The sequence below is a fragment of the Tachyglossus aculeatus genome, chromosome 13 (genome assembly GCF_015852505.1).
Source record: "Tachyglossus aculeatus isolate mTacAcu1 chromosome 13, mTacAcu1.pri, whole genome shotgun sequence".
Lineage (NCBI taxonomy): Eukaryota > Metazoa > Chordata > Mammalia > Monotremata > Tachyglossidae > Tachyglossus > Tachyglossus aculeatus.
In genome coordinates this window covers 4987047-5003389 of record NC_052078.1, presented here as the reverse complement: position 1 = coordinate 5003389, position 16343 = coordinate 4987047, and the positions used below count along the sequence as shown (strand labels likewise).

At 47.3% G+C, this 16343-nt stretch overlaps 1 protein-coding gene across 14 annotated transcripts in view; it reads left to right on the top strand.

The window, feature by feature from the left end:
* PRKAG2 (protein kinase AMP-activated non-catalytic subunit gamma 2) overlaps positions 1-16111 on the top strand; it is a 173573-nt gene extending 157462 nt beyond the window's left edge. For all 14 annotated transcript variants that reach the window (XM_038755908.1, XM_038755907.1, XM_038755911.1 and 11 more), the window contains 6 exons: positions 1459-1585; positions 4290-4455; positions 4891-4928; positions 6235-6381; positions 12537-12630; positions 14727-16111. In XM_038755908.1, the coding sequence (XP_038611836.1) occupies positions 1459-1585; positions 4290-4455; positions 4891-4928; positions 6235-6381; positions 12537-12630; positions 14727-14758 (604 nt within the window). In that variant the 3' untranslated portion in view covers positions 14759-16111. The remainder of the gene's footprint in view (positions 1-1458; positions 1586-4289; positions 4456-4890; positions 4929-6234; positions 6382-12536; positions 12631-14726) is intronic.
* Positions 16112-16343: the final 232 nt, after the last annotated feature.

Below are 16343 nucleotides of genomic sequence, written 5' to 3'. Positions count from 1 at the left end.
TGCGCGCGCGTGCGTGTGCGTGTGTGCGCGCGCGCATGCACACTTGGTGGATTGAAGGCACATCTCTTCCATGAGGTCTTGACTATGTCCTCCTTTTCCTCTTCTCCCACTACCTCTGCATCGCCTTGACTTGCTCCCTTTATTCATGCCTCCCTCCCCCAGCCCCACAGCTCTTAGGTCCATATCTGTCATTTATTTATATTAATGTCTGTCTCCCCCTCTAGACCGTAAGCTCATTGTGGGTAGGGAGTGTGTCTGTTTATCGTTATATACTAATGATGGCATTTGTTAAGCGCTTACTATGTGCAAAGCACTGTTCTAAGGGGAGGATACAAGGTGATCTGGTTGTCCCACGGGGGGCTCACAGTCTTAATCCCCATTTTACAGATGAGGGAACCGAGGCGCAGAGAAGTGAAGTGACTTGCCCAGAGTCACACAGCTGACAGTTGGCGGAGCTGGGATTTGAACCCATGACCTCTGACTCCAAAGCCCGGGCTCTTTCCACTGAGCCACGCTGCTTCTCCAAGTTATATTGTTCTCTCCCAAGCACTTAGTACACTGCTCTGCACACAGTAAGCGCTCAGTAAATATGATTGACTTACTGACTCATGAAACATCATTAGTGTGTCGGAATTGACCAAAATAATTTACCTTTCTGCAAGCAACCCCATAGACCAGTTGGTTTCAGGTCTCTTAGAGGAATGAGTCCTTTGGAAATTCTCACCTGCCCTGGGACCGGAGTTCCTGGCCAGCTCAGGAAGCAGCCAGGATGGACTGGGATGGGTCTGGTTGTCCGGCTGTTAGACCCCGACATTCCAGAGCCCCAGACTCCAGAATGGCATTAGAGCAGGCCTGGGGAACCCTAGTTATTTAAGGTTTGGGGGGGAGGGGGAATTTATTCGGAGGGCAGGATCAGTCAGTCAGTGGTATTTATTGAGCATGTGCTTATTGTGTGCCAGGCACTGTTCTAAAGCGCTGGTGCACATGCAAGGTAATCAGATTGGACACAGTCCCTGTCCCACATGGGGCTCACAGTCTTAATCCCCATTTGACAGATGGGAGAACTGAGGGACAGAGACTAGCCCAAGGTCACAAAACAGACAAGTGGTGGAGCCAGGATTAGAACCCAGGTCCTCCCAACTCCCAGGCCTGGGCTCTATTCACTAGACCACCCTGCTTCCATGCTGCTTCTACCTGGCATGGCTACCACACGTTGGGCAAAGTGTACCGTCATTGTGTTTAGGACCAGTTGCTTCTGGGAAAAACAACATTTTGGGCGTTTCGATCCTCTTCTCCTACCCAGTGAAACAGTTTCCGACCCATTTAAATCCGCATGGGTATTCTTTTTTCTTTTTTTTTTTTCTTTTTTGCCACATCAAGGATGGTGATGCTCGGTAAAAATCTCTCAACTCCCATGCCGTCAAAGTGCGCTAACTGCTTTTAATGTTTTTTCCTCAGCCTCTTCGATGCTGTATATTCATTGATCAAAAATAAAATCCACAGATTGCCGGTTATTGACCCCGTCAGTGGGAATGCACTTTATATCCTTACCCACAAAAGAATCCTCAAGTTTCTCCAGCTTTTTGTAAGTAGTCCTGGGTGTTTCCACCTGACCCACTTACATTCGCTTCCCTCAGTTTTACTACAGCTCAGTGGGAGCCCGTGGTTGTGTCCAAGGCAAATGATTCCATTCCTGAAGCTTGGCTTCCCAGTACGCTTCTGGGATTCAGTATTTCCTCGATTCTAGGTCCAAGCCCCAAAGTGGATGAGTGCCTGACTTGCCAGTTCTGGCAGTGTGGGAAGAGCGAGATTGCATTTGAAACGTTTTTATGAGTTGCTCTTTTTTAATGGCATTTACTGAGTACTTACTATGTGCTAAGTGCGGAGGTAGAGCCAAGCTAATCAGGTTGAACGTGGTCCATGTCCCACATGGGGCTTACAGTCTTCATTCCTATTAGATAGATGAGGGAACTGAGGCACACGGAAGTGAAGTGACTTGTTCAAGGTCACATAGCAAAGTGGCGAAGCTGGAATTAGAACCCGGGTGCTTCTGACCCCCAGGCTTGTGCTCTGCCCACTAGACCACACTGCTGTTTGCTCAGAGCCTGTACTAAGGGCTTGGAGGGGTTCATTAGAGTGAGTAGAAATGATCCCTGCCTCTTAGGTGCTTCCAGTATTTTTAGAAATGAGCTCATCTTGGTCCTGGGGAAATGTGCCGCGTGCAGAATCACTCACTCCATCACGAACAGCACTCACTGGTGTTTTGTGGGCGGGGAGTGAGACTTTTCCTGAGACAGAGCTATGTGAGTTCCCTCGGAGTCACTCAAACCACCTGGTCTCAGATGCGAGAATCTGAGATATTAGTTGGATACGCCAACCCAGCAGCATTTGATAACCAGCAAAATCTCAATCTCCGGTTACCGTTTATAATCCGTATCGTGGTTTGAGGGTATCAGATTTGGCACAGATTGGAATTAGATCAGAGAAACAGCGTGGCCTCGTGAAGAGAGCGAGGGCCCGGGAGTCAGAAAGACCTGGGTTCTAATCCCAGCTCCGCCACTTGTCTGCTGCCTGTGACCTTGGGCAAGTAATTTCACTTCTCTGGGCCTCAGTTACCTCGTCTGTAAAATGGGAATTGAAATTCTGAGCCCCATGAGGGACAGGGACCATCTCCAACCCGATTAGCTTGGATACACTTCATCATCATCATCATCATCATCATCATCAATCATATTTATTGAGCGCTTACTGTGTGCAGAGCACTGTACTAAGCGCTTGGAAAGTACAAGTTGGCAACATATAGAGACAGTCCCTACCCAACAGTGGGCTCACAGTCTTAAAGAACTGGACTTCAGCACTTAGTACAGTGCCTGGCACTTAACAAATACCATAAAAATAAAAAAGACATTTAGAGCGTGTTCTAATGGATCAAACCGAGTGGACTCTGTCAGATCTGCTGTTCTCTAGCAGACAGAGCCGGACCAGACAGATCTCTCTGTTTTGTCCTCTATATTTCTAGGATTCTCGTGCTTTGCATATTGATGAGCTCTTTGAATTGAACATTTTGTTTCTTCTAACTGTTCATCTTTTCCCGATGATTATAAAGCAACCGCGGAGTTTGGGATCAACGACGCCCTTTCTGAAAGGTGCCTAATTTTTCAGCAGTAGGGCTCGTTTGATTCTGGTCGAAGCTTTCTTTTTCTGCCCTGTCCCATCGCCCAGGATGGCATTTCCGATGGCCCACTGGGGGAAAAGGGGGAATCAGTCTCTCACTCAAAATATATACCTGTTGCGTTTGGTTCAGGTGGTTTATTCATGTTTTGCTAACGGTTAGAGCCGGAGATGAGATGGTGGGAAGATGGGGTTCTTGCAGAATAATCAAGCAATCAGGGGTATTTATCAAGCACTTATTGTGTGCACAGCGCTGTACTGAGCACTTGGGAGAGGACAGTATATCAGATGGTCAATTGGTCATATTTATTGAGCACTTCCTGTGTGCAGAGCAGTGTACTAAGCACTTGGGAGAGGACATTATATCAGACGGTCAATCGGTCATATTTTATTGAGCGCTTCCTGGGTGCAGAGCAGTATACTATGCACTTGGCAGATCTACAGCAGATCTGCTGGGCCGACAGAAGGGGTGGGGTTGGAGAGAGACGGGCAGGTTTCGAAGAGTTAACAGGTCAGAGAGACCCTGTTTGGAGCTGTCGGCTCTGATAGGTGAGTGAGGCTGGGGGTGTCCTTGGAGGTGAAGAGAGTTCCTCATGGGGGAAAGGAAGGGCCAGAGGCGTGAAACATTGGAGCAGAAGGATAAGCAGGATCGGAGGCAGACTGAATGTGGGTGGCGAATAACAGAATGAAGGCAAAAATACAGGAGGGGTGCGAGCAGGTGGGTCAGGGAAGATGGTCACGATATCATTGGGAACAGCGACGTCAGGAAGCAGGGAATGGGGAGGAGGGGTTCCGGACACGTTAGGTTTAATAAATAAGGTGCCACCGTGTCACCCCGACGGAGACGTGCGGAAGGCAGGAAGCGTAAAATTGCGGAAGTGAGGAGAGGGCTCCCCTCCCTCTCTGCTCTTTTTCAAAGGCCAGGAAGAGTGCACTTCCTTTGTTAAAAAACAAAATAAACATTCCCCATGTGTAGAAGTGATTAGGTAAGGTGAATAGTACCGATTTATTAAATAACTTCGATTTCCTTATGCCTGCACCTCTCCAATCTAGGCACGGGAAGACAGATACCCCTCGGTTCTTTCCAACGCCTGCCTGTATTGTTTTTTCTTGTCTAGGTGTCTGAAATGCCAAAGCCTGCCTTCATGAAGCAGAACCTGGACGAGCTTGGAATAGGAACGTATCACAACATTGCCTTCATCCATCCAGACACTCCTATCATTAAAGCCCTGAATATATTTGTAGAAAGACGGATATCAGCTTTGCCCGTGGTGGATGAGTCAGGTCGGTGGTCCTTTGGTCCTGTTGATTGAGCGCTTACCATGTGCAAAGCACTGTACTAGGCACTGAGGTAGATAGGAGTTGGACACAGTCCTTGCCCCACATGGGGCTCACAGTCTAAGTAGGCAGGAGTAAGATTTAATCCCCATTTTGCAATTGGGGAAACTGAAGCCCAAAGAAGTGAAGTGACTTGCCCAAGGTCCCACAGCAAGCACGTAAAAGAGCCCAGGATTAGAACCCGGGTCCTCTGATCCCAGACATGGGTTCTTGCCACTATGCCATGCTGCTTCTCTACCCTCCTTGCATTGTAGCCAAGCCTCTGATATGTTCTCCCGGTCTGCGTTCAACACTAAAAATCATAAATCCTGCTAAGACTGTAACGAAAGTGTACTTCCACTGTATTTAAGCCCTTCTACTAACACTGTATTTCCCTTTTAGGAAAAGTTGTTGATATTTATTCCAAGTTTGATGTAATCGTAAGTATTTTTGTTTTAATATTTTGCAAGTGCTATTCTCCACAGTGCAGTGAAAGACCCAGAAGTTCATCAACCTTCCAGTTTCCTCCCGTGCTTTCTCTAAAATCAGATCTTTTTTTAATGGAAACCGATTGGACCCTCATCTCCAATTCCTGCAGTGAGAACAGATTGAGCTTCTCTCGCTCCAAGGCTGCAGTGTCTTTCCCATCCCTCCTCCCCCACGGCCCCCTCACCTCGGCAAGGAAGAGTGCGCTGCTTCTCTCTCTCAATTCGAGACCCTCTATCTTTTTGAGGCAGGCTGGGCGTGGGGCATTGTCTTCTGGTAAAAAACAGCTGGAATCAAATCCTCATTTCCTCTTCTCCCTTTCCCTTCTGGGTCACCCCTACACTTGGATTTGCCCCCTTTATTCACCCTTCCCTCAATCCCTCAGCACTTACATACCTATCCATAAGTTATTTACTTATATTAATGTCTGTCTCCCCCTCTAGACTGTAAGCTCACTGTAGAAAGGGAACATGTCTACCAACTGTGTAAGACTGTACTCTCCCAAGTGCTTAGTACAGTGCTTTGCATGCTTAGTACAGTGTACAGGGCACAATAATTAACGATTGATAGGGAACGTGCTTTTGTCGTTCTGAAATGCTCTCTTTTCAGTCGCTCAGTTGTACTTGTTGAGAGTTTACTGTGTGCAGAGCACTGTACTAAGCACTTGGAAGAGTACAATACGACAGAGTTGGTAGACACGTTTCTCGCCTCCAAGGAGCTTACAGTCTAGAGGGGTAGACAGACATCAGTATACGCAAATAAATGACAGATAGGGACATCAGTGTTGTGGGGTTGAGGGAAGGGTGAACCAAGGGAGCAAAAACAAGGGAGACACTGAAGAGAGTGGGAGAAGAGGAAATGAGCGAAAGAGCATCATTCCGGACAGTCCCCTGGCACAAGTTGTCTCGACTCCATCCTTGTTCTTCGCTCTGCGAATTCCAGAACAAAGATTTTTTTGATTTATTTCTCAGTCATTCAGTGAATGGTATTTATTGAGCGCTTCCTATGTGCAGAGCACTGTACTAAGCGCTTGGGAGAACGTCTGTTTATTGTTATATTTTACTCTCCCAAGTGCTTAGTACAGCGCTGTGCACACAGTATGTGCTCAATAAATATGATTGAATGAATGAATGAAGAGTAAACTATAACAGTATTCCCTGCCTACAGCGTACTTATGGTCTAGAGGGTGATACCTTCCCTACCCTCAGCGAGCTTACAGTCCAGAGGATGATACCATCTCCTTGTGTTCTTGGCTTTCAGAACCTCGCTGCTGAAAAAACATATAATAACCTAGATATCACCGTGACGCAAGCCCTCCAACACCGCTCCCAGTACTTCGAAGGTGTGGTGAAGTGCAGTAAGCTGGAAACACTGGAGACCATTGTGGATAGAATAGTCAAAGCCGAGGTGAGGTCCATGTGTTTTCTACCCGCTCTGGGGCTCGGGGTGTTTCAGGAGGCAGCGAATCGGGGTCTCTCCCTTTGCAACCTCCATTCCGACATTGTGGATTATGGCCAGGGCCTATGAAACGGAATAATCAGGCCACCTCAGTAGGCGTTGATATCCCTGTGGCAGCCCTTGTGGAAAATTTCAAGTTATAGGTGTTGTTATCGTGTCAGTTAAATGCTTACTAAGCGTCCTAAGGGCTGAGGTAGATACAAGACACAAGATCAGCAGGTCGGTTGTGGGGCCCATGGTCTAAGCAGGAGGGAGAACAGGCATGTCCCGACAGATCTGGGTTCTAATTCCGAATCCCCAACTTGTCTGTGATGCAACCTTGGGCTCCAGACATTCAATTTCTCCGTGCATCTGTTATCTGTAAAATGGGGATGAAGACTCTGAGCCCTATGTGGGACAGGGACCGTGTCCAACTTGATTATCTTGTCTCTACCCCAGCACTTAGTACAGTGCCTGGCACATAGTAAGTGCTTAATAAATACCCTTTTTGAAAAAAGGCATCATTAAAATAATAATTATTATTATAGTACTTTTTAAGCACTTACTATGTGCTTACTATGTTAAAGACGTTTATCAATCACAGAACAAACAGTACATATCCGACTAATGACATGACAGATGATACAGTCGATCAATTGTATTGGGCGCTTACTGTGTGCAGATTGATTGTAGAACTTTTTACCAAGTGCTCGGGAGGGGACAGTAGAGGTAGAAGACACCATCCTCACCCTCAAGGAGCTCATAATCTAGTGCATTTTTTTATGGTATTTGTTAAGTGTTTACTATGTGCCAGGGACCATACTATATATACACCATACTGTATATACCATACTATATACCATACCATAGAAAAGCAGCGTGGCTTAGTGGAAAGAGCACCGGCTTTGGAGTCAGAGGTCATGGGTTTGAATCCCGACTCCACCACATGTCTGCTGTGTGACCTTGGGCAAGTCACTTAACTTCTCTGAGCCTCAGTTACCTCATCTGTAAAATGGGGATTAAGACTGTGAGCCCCAAGTGGGACAACTTGATCACCTTGTATCCCCCCGCAGTGCTTAGAACAGTGCTCTGCACACAATAAGTGCTTAACAAATGCCATTATTATTATACTAAGCACTGGAGTAGATACAAGATAATCAGGTTGGGACACAGTCCCTGCCCCTCACAGGGCTCAAAGCCTTAATCCCCATTTTAATAATAATAATGATGGTGGCACAGATGAGGGAACTGAAGATCAGAGCAGTGAAGTGTTTTGCCCAAGGTCACACAGCAGACAAGTGGCGGTACTGGGATTAGAACCAAGGTCCTCTGAATCCCAGGCCCGGGCTCTTTTCAAAAGGCCGTGCTACTTCTCACACGGCCTTTCTACAGTGTCAGTTGTCAAATCAGTTTAACCCAAAAGTCCATCCTCGTCCTCCAACGTCCTGCCAGCTCCCGCGATGGACCCCCGTGCTGGGACGCCCACCCTCTCCCACCGCAGTCTGCCGGCTGAGGGGCCGGGGAACAGTCAATCAATCAATTATATTGACTGAGCGCTTGCTGTGTGCAGAGCACTGTACTAAGAGCTTGGGAGAATGCAATAAAACAGACACATTACCTGCCCACAATGGGCTTACGGTCTCGGGGGGAGATAGATAGTAATACAAATCAATAAATTACAGATGTGTACATGAGTGAGAGCTCCGAACTGAGAGCTCACCTCCCCCAGGAGGCCTTCCCAGACTGAGCCCCTTCCTTCCTCTCCCCCTCGTCCCCCTCTCCATCCCCCCATCTTACCTCCTTCCCTTCCCCACAGCACCTGTATATACGCATATATGTTTGTACATATTTATTACTCTATTTATTTATTTATTTATTTTACTTGTACATATCTATTCTATTTATTTTGTTAGTATGTTTGGTTTTGTTCTCTGTCTCCCCCTTTTAGACCGTGAGCCCACTGTTGGGTAGGGACTGTCTCTTTGTGTTGCCAACTTGTACTTCCCAAGCGCTTAGTACAGTGCTCTGCACACAGTAAGTGCTCAATAAATACGATTGATTGATTAATTGATTGAAGTGCTGTGGGCTGGGAGGGTAGATAAATAAAGGGACCAGGTCAGGATGACGTGGAAGGGAACGGGAGAAGAGGAAAGGAGGACTTAGGGAAGGCCTTTTGGAGGAGATTTGCCTTCAGTAAGGCTTTGAAGGCAGGGAGAGTAATTGCCTGTCGGTTAGGAGGAGGCAAAGTGTTCCAGGCCAGAGGCAGGATGTGGGCGAGAGGTCGGCGGCGAGATAGAATAGGCTCAGAGTCCCTTGTATCCTTCTGTCGGAAGAATTCCTTCCGCAAAGAGCGAGGCTGTTTTCTGTAATGTTTAGATGTGCCTGTCAGGAAACAGAACCGTGATGCTTTGAGAGACTTCTTATCTTTCTTGAGGTGCTCTTCGGGGACAGGCCATCCCCCTTGAGGGAGCCATTCCTGCTCGTTGCGGGCAGGCAATGCGTCTGCTTGTTGTATTGTACTCTTCCAAGTGCTTAGTACAATGCTCTGCACCCAGTAAGTGCTCAATAAATACGACTGAATGAATGAGTGAGTGAATGAAAGCAAACCTCCCCTTATCAGCCGTGTGTGACTTTGGGCAAGTCACTTCATTTCTCTGTGCCTCAGTAACCTCATCTGTAAAATGGGGATTAAGACTGTGAGTCCCAAGTGGGACAACCTGATTACCTTGTATCTACCCCTGCGCTTAGAACAGTGCTTGGCACATAGTAAGCACTTAAATACTGTAATTATTATTATTATTAATCCTCTGACTGGTGCTTCCTGCTGGCTGGGCATGGTTGCCTCAGCTGCTCCCTCTAGACCATAAACTCCCTCTTGACGGTAAGCTTGTTGTGGACAAGGAACATTTCTACCAATTCTGTTTTTATAATGGCATTTATTAAGCGCTCATTACGTGCAAAGCGCTGTTCTAAGCACTGGGGAGGTTACAAGGTGATCGGTTGTCCTACGGGGGGCTTGCAGTCATAATCCCCATTTTACAGATAAGGTAACTGAGGCACAGAGAAGTTAAGCGACTTGCCCAAAGTCACCCAGCTGACAATTGGCAGAGCCGGAATTTGAACCCATGACCTCTGACTCCAAAGCCCGTGCTCTTTCCACTGAGCCACGGTACTTCTCGTTTCTGTTCCAGTGTGCTCTCCCAAGCACTTAGTACAGTGCTCTGCGCAAGTAAGTGCTCAATAAATTCCATTGATTGATTGATTTAACCCGCTGGAGCTCAGGACTCAGTGAAACACTCTCTGCCCTCCCTCTCCACCCCCAAAACCGGACTGCTTTTCCAAGCAGGCTGACCAGGATGAAACCATTTGCTGGAATAAGGATAATCAGTAACAGAAGAGGTAGTTCAATTCTCTAGAATTATAACATGTTTATATGCACATTTTGCAGTTAGGTTTATGTTTCTGATCAGTGAACACTTGGTATTTCGGCGAAAGGCTCACTGAAAATCTAAAATATTTTTAGTAGTTGTTTACTACATTAGCAATAATAATAGTTGTGGTATTTCAGTACTTACTATGTACCAAACACTATGCTAAGCGCAGGGGTAAATAGGGATAATCAGGTCAGGCACAGTCCCTTGTCCCACATGGGGCTTCCAATCTAAAGGAGAGGAAGAGCAGGTATTTAATCCCCATTTTACAGATGAAGAAACGGTGATACAGGGAAGCTGAGTGATTTGCCCAAGGACACACAGCAGACAAGAGGCAGATCCAGGATTAGAACCCAGGTCCCCTTGGTTCCAGGCCTGCTGTCTTTCCACTGGGCCACTGCTGCTTCTTAGGAGTATCATGTTTTCTCACCAGGGCTCGTTCCTCTGACTAGTCTTGAAGATTGTTTTGGAAAATCCTTGGTAGAAGATTTCAGACCATGGCATGGGGGGTAGGGGGTAAGGGGTCTGATCCAGAAGTGCAAGAGGAGAGTCAAGCAGGCCAAAACATCCTTTGTTCCGCACTTGCTCCGTGGAGCCCGGGGCCCTTTTCCATAGCCAGGAAATGAGAACCGCCGCTTTGCGGCAGGTCGGCTGGAGAGTCCAAAAATCGACTGCAAAAGACTCCAGGGTCTTGGATGCGAGGTGTAGGTAAAGAATCGAATCCGCCCCACCGCTCTCCCTCAAAGGGGTTCGGAGGGGTTTGGGCTGAACTCCGAAAAGAACTCGGTTGGCCAGATGAGAAAAGAGGCCCGAGTGATTCAAACATGTGTTCTAGCAAACCAACCAGGAGAAGCATTGAACGCATTGCCCCACACGGTCGCTAGAAAACAGAAAAAAATGTAAAAACAGAATCTCCCCGTTTTTCTTTCCATCTCTCTCCTGGGTACGTCAGTCTCATCAGGTGGGTATATGACTGTTCAAATACAAGAGAAGAGGAGCCCTAAGGTCCCCTGACTGGTATGTAGCTACCCCGGCCCTTGGGCAGTTTCCAATTCTGTGTCCCGACTTTTCCCCTGCCTCCTAAGTGAGGTTCTGGCCCTGGAGGAAGTGGGAGGGTTTTTCGGGCAGGCTGATGGAGCATTTTCCATCCCTCTGCTCCTCATTCACCTTACGGAAAAACCAACCTGAAAAGGGGGCTCGTTCCTGCTAAAATACTAAGAAAGTTAGCTCTTGAGAGGAAAGCTGCTAGGAGCTCAGTGTGGGCAGGGAACGTGTCCACCAACTCTGTTATATTTTTCTCTCCCAAGGGCTTAGTACAGTGCCACTGATTGATTAAATAACGTAAGATCTCACAGTTCTCTTTCTTTGTTCCCCGGGTGAAGGAGGTAGAGAAACAGTGTGGCCTAGCAGCCTGGGAGTCAGCAGGACCTGGGTTCTAATTCTGCTTCTGCCACCTGAATGCTGTGTGACCTGGGACAAGTCATTTCAATCCTCTGTGCCTCACTTTACCTCATCTATAAAATAGGGATTAAGCCTGTGAGCTCCATGTGGGATGGGGACTGTGTCCAACCTGACTAGCTTGTGTCTACCCTAGTGCTTACCTGACACATAGTAAGCGCTTAACATGTACCATTATTATTATCATTATTATTATTATGTACCATTAAAAAAAAAAAGAAAATGAGAGGTGGGGCCAGGCACTTTGGAAAAAGAGATTATGGGGGTTTTTAGCTTTTGAAATGCTGTGGAATCTCTGAGAAGAAGTGTGTTGCCACTTGGTATGCTGTACCTCACAGTGAGTGATATACCTATACTGATGAATGATCTTCTCTAGACTCTAAATATTCATCATGGGCAGGGAACGTGTCTGCTAATTCTGTTATATTGTCCTCTCCCAAGCGTTTAGTACAGTGCTCTGCACATAGTAAACGTGCAGTAAGTACCATTGATTGATTTATCTGCTTGGGCACATGCAGGCCACTCGAGTTAAAATGAAAACCCTAAACTTCTTCAGGACCGGGTATTTTTGGCCAAAGGAACACCACCAAATCACGCTTTTCGGCCCATTATACCTGGGGATCCTTTTAGCTCTTGTAGAGCTATTCGCTCCCCATCATCTGGAGAAGCAGCGTGGCCTAGTCTGGGAGTCAGAGGGCCTGGGTTCGAATCCCAGCCTTGCCATTTACCTGCTGGGTGACCTTGGGCGAGCCGCTTCACTTCTCTGCGCCTCAGTTTCCTCATGGTAAAATGGGGATTAAATCCTATTCCCTCCTACCTAGAGTGTGAGCCCCAAGCAGGACAGGGACTGTGTCCAAACCCGTAACCTTGTATCATCATCATCAATCGTATTTATTGAGCGCTTACTGTGTGCAGAGCACTGTACTAAGCGCTTGGGAAGTACAAGTTGGCAACATGTGTCTACCCCAGTGCTTAGAACAGTGCTTGGCACAGAGTCAGCACTTAACAAATACCATGAAAAAACAAAAAAGAATCTGGGGGAATACCTTTGACCGGCTGCTTCTTTCCATCTATCCCCTATAGACTTTAAGCTCAGTGTGGGCAGGGAATGTGTCTACTGACTCTTGTTAGATCATGCTCTCCTAAGCTGTCAGTACCGTGCCGTGCTCTCAGTAAATACCATCCGAAACGAGCAAATGTGTATCACACAAGACCACCTCCTCTGCTTGTTCACAGGTTCATCGGCTGGTAGTAGTGAGTGAAGCCGACAGCATTGTGGGTATCATCTCCCTCTCTGACATCTTACAAGCCTTGGTCCTCACCCCAGCAGGTAGGGATGCTGCCTTCTGACCTTTTCCCTGGGAATCCCAGGTCCAGCCGGGTGGGGAAAAAGCCCAGCCGCGTGACCCGTCTGCGGCAAACGGCCGTTTCCAGAATCAAATCCACTCCCAGCCGTTGCTCCTGCGGCCAAGGTTTCATTAGTTCTCGCTGCGAAGGACTGGTGGGCAGAGGAAGCGAAGGCTACTAATCGCTCACAGTCTCCGGACGGATGAGAGTCTTCCCCCCGCAGCACCAAAATCATCCAAAAATGGGGTGCCGGTTTTTAGTGTTTGCTCCAAGTCTGGTTGGGGGGTGAGGGAGCCAGCCACCGTGAAAGGCAGACGAACCGCGGTCCCACCGCCGAGACGTCCCGCCGGAGGAGCTGGTCGCAGGGTTGGCAGTGTGGACAGTGCCACCGTCACCCGTCGCCCTTGCCAGGGGTGTTCCTTCTGGGGTAGTAAGTTCAGTGAGCTGAGTAGGCAGCTTTTTCGTGGTGGTGGGGGTCCCATTATGAAGGACGGGCAAAAATCTAAGGGCCAAACCCATTTGCAGCTGGAGTGACCGCAGCATAGTGCCGACACCGGGCCATAGCACCATAAACTAGCAGCATGGCCTAATGGCAGTCAGAAGGACAGGCGTTCTAATCCCGGCTCCACCACTTGTCTGCTGGGTGACGTTGGGCAAATCACCTCGCCTCTCTGTGCTTCACTTACCTCATCTGTAAAATGGGTCAAGACGGCAAGCCCCATGCAGGACAGGGGCTGTGTCCAACCTGACAGCTTTGTATCTGCACTACAGTACAGCCTGGCACATCGTAAGCACTTAACAAATACCATAAAAAAGCAGGTGGCCTAGTGGAAAGAGCCCCGGCCTGGGAGTCTGAGGACCTGGGTTCTAATCCCAGCTCCGCCACGTGATCTTGGACAGGTCACCTCCCTTCTTTGTGCCTCTGTTTCTTCATCTGCAAAATGGGGGTGAAGACTGTGAGCCGCTGGTGGGACAGGGGCTGTGTTCAACCTGATTAGCTTGTATCTACCCAACGCTTAGTGCGGTGCCTGGCTCATGATGGTAAAAGAGTTTCCGTTTGATGTGAGGTAGACAGACAACCTCTAGAGATTCTTGAGGAGTGGGGAGATGTGGACGAAGCATTGCAGAAAACAGAAAACATTGCAGAAAAATGATGGGGCAGCAGAGTGATGTATGGAGTGGAGTGGAAAAAGGCAAGAGGCAGGGAGGTCGGCAAGGAGGCTGATGGAGTAGTCAAGATGGGATAGGACAAGTGCTTGGATCATTGCGGTAGCAGTTTGGATGGAAAGGAAAGGGCGGATTGTAGCATTTTGTGAAAGCGGAACCGACAGGATTTTATCAAGCAATCAATGGCACTTATTGAGCACTTACTGTGTGCAGAACACTGTACTAAGCACTTGCCATCCTGGGTAATGGGATAGAGACACTCTTTGATCATAGTGTGTGCATTGTAGCTGGGCAATTTTTTTTTTAAATAGTATTTATTAAGCACTCACTATGTGCCAGGCACTGTACTATGCACTGGGGTAGATACAAGTTAATCCATTTGGACACAGTCATCGTGCCATATTGGGCTCCCTGACTTTTAATCAGTTTTACAGATGAGGAAACCGGGGCATGGAAAAGTGAAGTGACTTGGACATGGTCACGTAGCAGGCAAGAGGCAGAACTGGAATTAGAACCCAGGTCTCCTGATTCTCAGCCCTGGGCTCCATCCACCAGCCTTCACTTCTTCTCACCACCTCGACTGCAGTTACGTTCACATCATTCCTTTGTACTGGCTGTAATTTATTTTAATGTCTGCCTCCTCCTCCTCCCTTGATAGATTGTCAGTTCCTTTTTTTACTAATTCATTCATATAGTCATTTTTATTGAGCACTTACTGTGTACAAAGCACTGTACTACGCTCTTGGGCGAGTACAATATAACAATAAACAGACACATTCCCCACCCACAACACTGTGCTCTCCCAAGTGCTTGGTACAGAGCTTTGCAGACAGTAGATGCTCAATAAATCTCGATTGTCAGGCTGTCTTTCCATTGCTTATAGCTGGACTTTCTCTCTCCACCCCCAAACAGGTGCCAAACAAAAGGAAGGTGAAGCCGAGTGACCGCTGTGAATGTAGGAACCTTTATAGGAGAACTCGAACAAAGTTTCCGGGGTCAGGGTTTTGCCTCATGAACACCGACTGCGATAGAAAAGAGTGAAAACGGTTCTGAGAATGCGTATCGGGATTTAGCGATGAGTACCGAGCCTATTCTTCCCCAGTGATAACTGCAAAAAAAAAAAGTCAAAAAAAAAGCATGACCGAGAGCTTTCTTTGTTTAAAGATTCAGTCTTGCGTTGAAAATGTTTTCCAACCTTTCCCCAAAAGACTTCACATGCTGTGTTCATGAAAGTGCAGTGTGTCCTGAAATTCTTTTCTTTTCTACGTGTGAGACAAACCGCCGATCGGGAAACAGGCAGAGGAGACGTAAGGTGAGCGGACGGCAGTTCCGCGTCCTAGTGCCTTATGTCCAAGCCCAACGATCCGTCTTCACCGTTGCCCGGCGCTTCCGGAGGAAGGATCTGGGTGACAGATGCCATCTTGGAAGGCGGGAGTCTTTAGCCCCGTCATCAGATCCGTTTTGGTCCTCGTTAGATGCGGCGTTTAAAGCTGTCATTTGAACACCCCATAGATGACCTGAAACCCGTAATGACCGTTCCGTGTTTCTGCGTGGCGTTCCGAACCCAGATGTAAACCAAGGCCGGTTTTAGAAACAGCTTTATTTATTTTTACTTTCATGGCGATTTTTTACACATCTTTTGGTGGATAGTTAAACTTCACCATACCCATTAATAAACTGTTGATTGTTATACAAAAAAAAAAACAACCGGGCAGATTTCTCATTATTTAAATTGAATCCTGGATGGGGCCCAGGTTTCTAGAGTCACCTAGCATCTGAAGGTCTGCATTGAGACCGCTTACCAGGAGCTGAAGTGCCTAAGAGGAGTCCCTTTTTTCCAGTATTTCGAAACGCACAATCACGATGTTTGTATGACTGCTGAACCTTATTTTTTCATACATTGTGGCATAAAAACAATATTCTTTTCCTAAAATTGCCAGGAGACAAAGCGCCTGGGGTCAACACTCTGACACTAACTGGGTTTTTTTGTTTTGTGGTTGGTTTTTTTGGGTTTTTTTGTTTGTTTCTTTGTTTTTGCGGACTGAAGAAATTCAAACCAAACCTTCTCTACCATTTTGGTCCTAACCCTTCTTCCAAACACTGTCACCCTGCATGTATTGAGTAATAGTCTACATGCACCTTTCCATTATCCTCAAGCAGAAATTGGGTATCTCTTTCTTCCCTCCTTCCCACCAGCTGCACCTTTTATTGACTCTTAATTCGTAGTCTCTCTTTTTGTCCTCCATTATAAAACCGGAGCCTGCCAAATTAAAAACTGCCAAGCAGGTTTTCTCGTGCTAAGGTGTCTGTCTTTTTCTTTCATTGACAAGGGCTATTGTGTTGGGGCCTTCTCTCTCGCGAAATGAGTCGTAACCTCTAACCGCAGTGTGGCCTAGTGGAAAGGGCCCAGGCCTGGGAGAAAGGGGACCTGGGTTTTAATCTCGGCTCTGCCACTCATCTGCTTTTTGTGATCTTGGGCAAGTCACTTCACTTCTCTGGGCCTCAGTTACCTCATCTGCAAAATGGGGA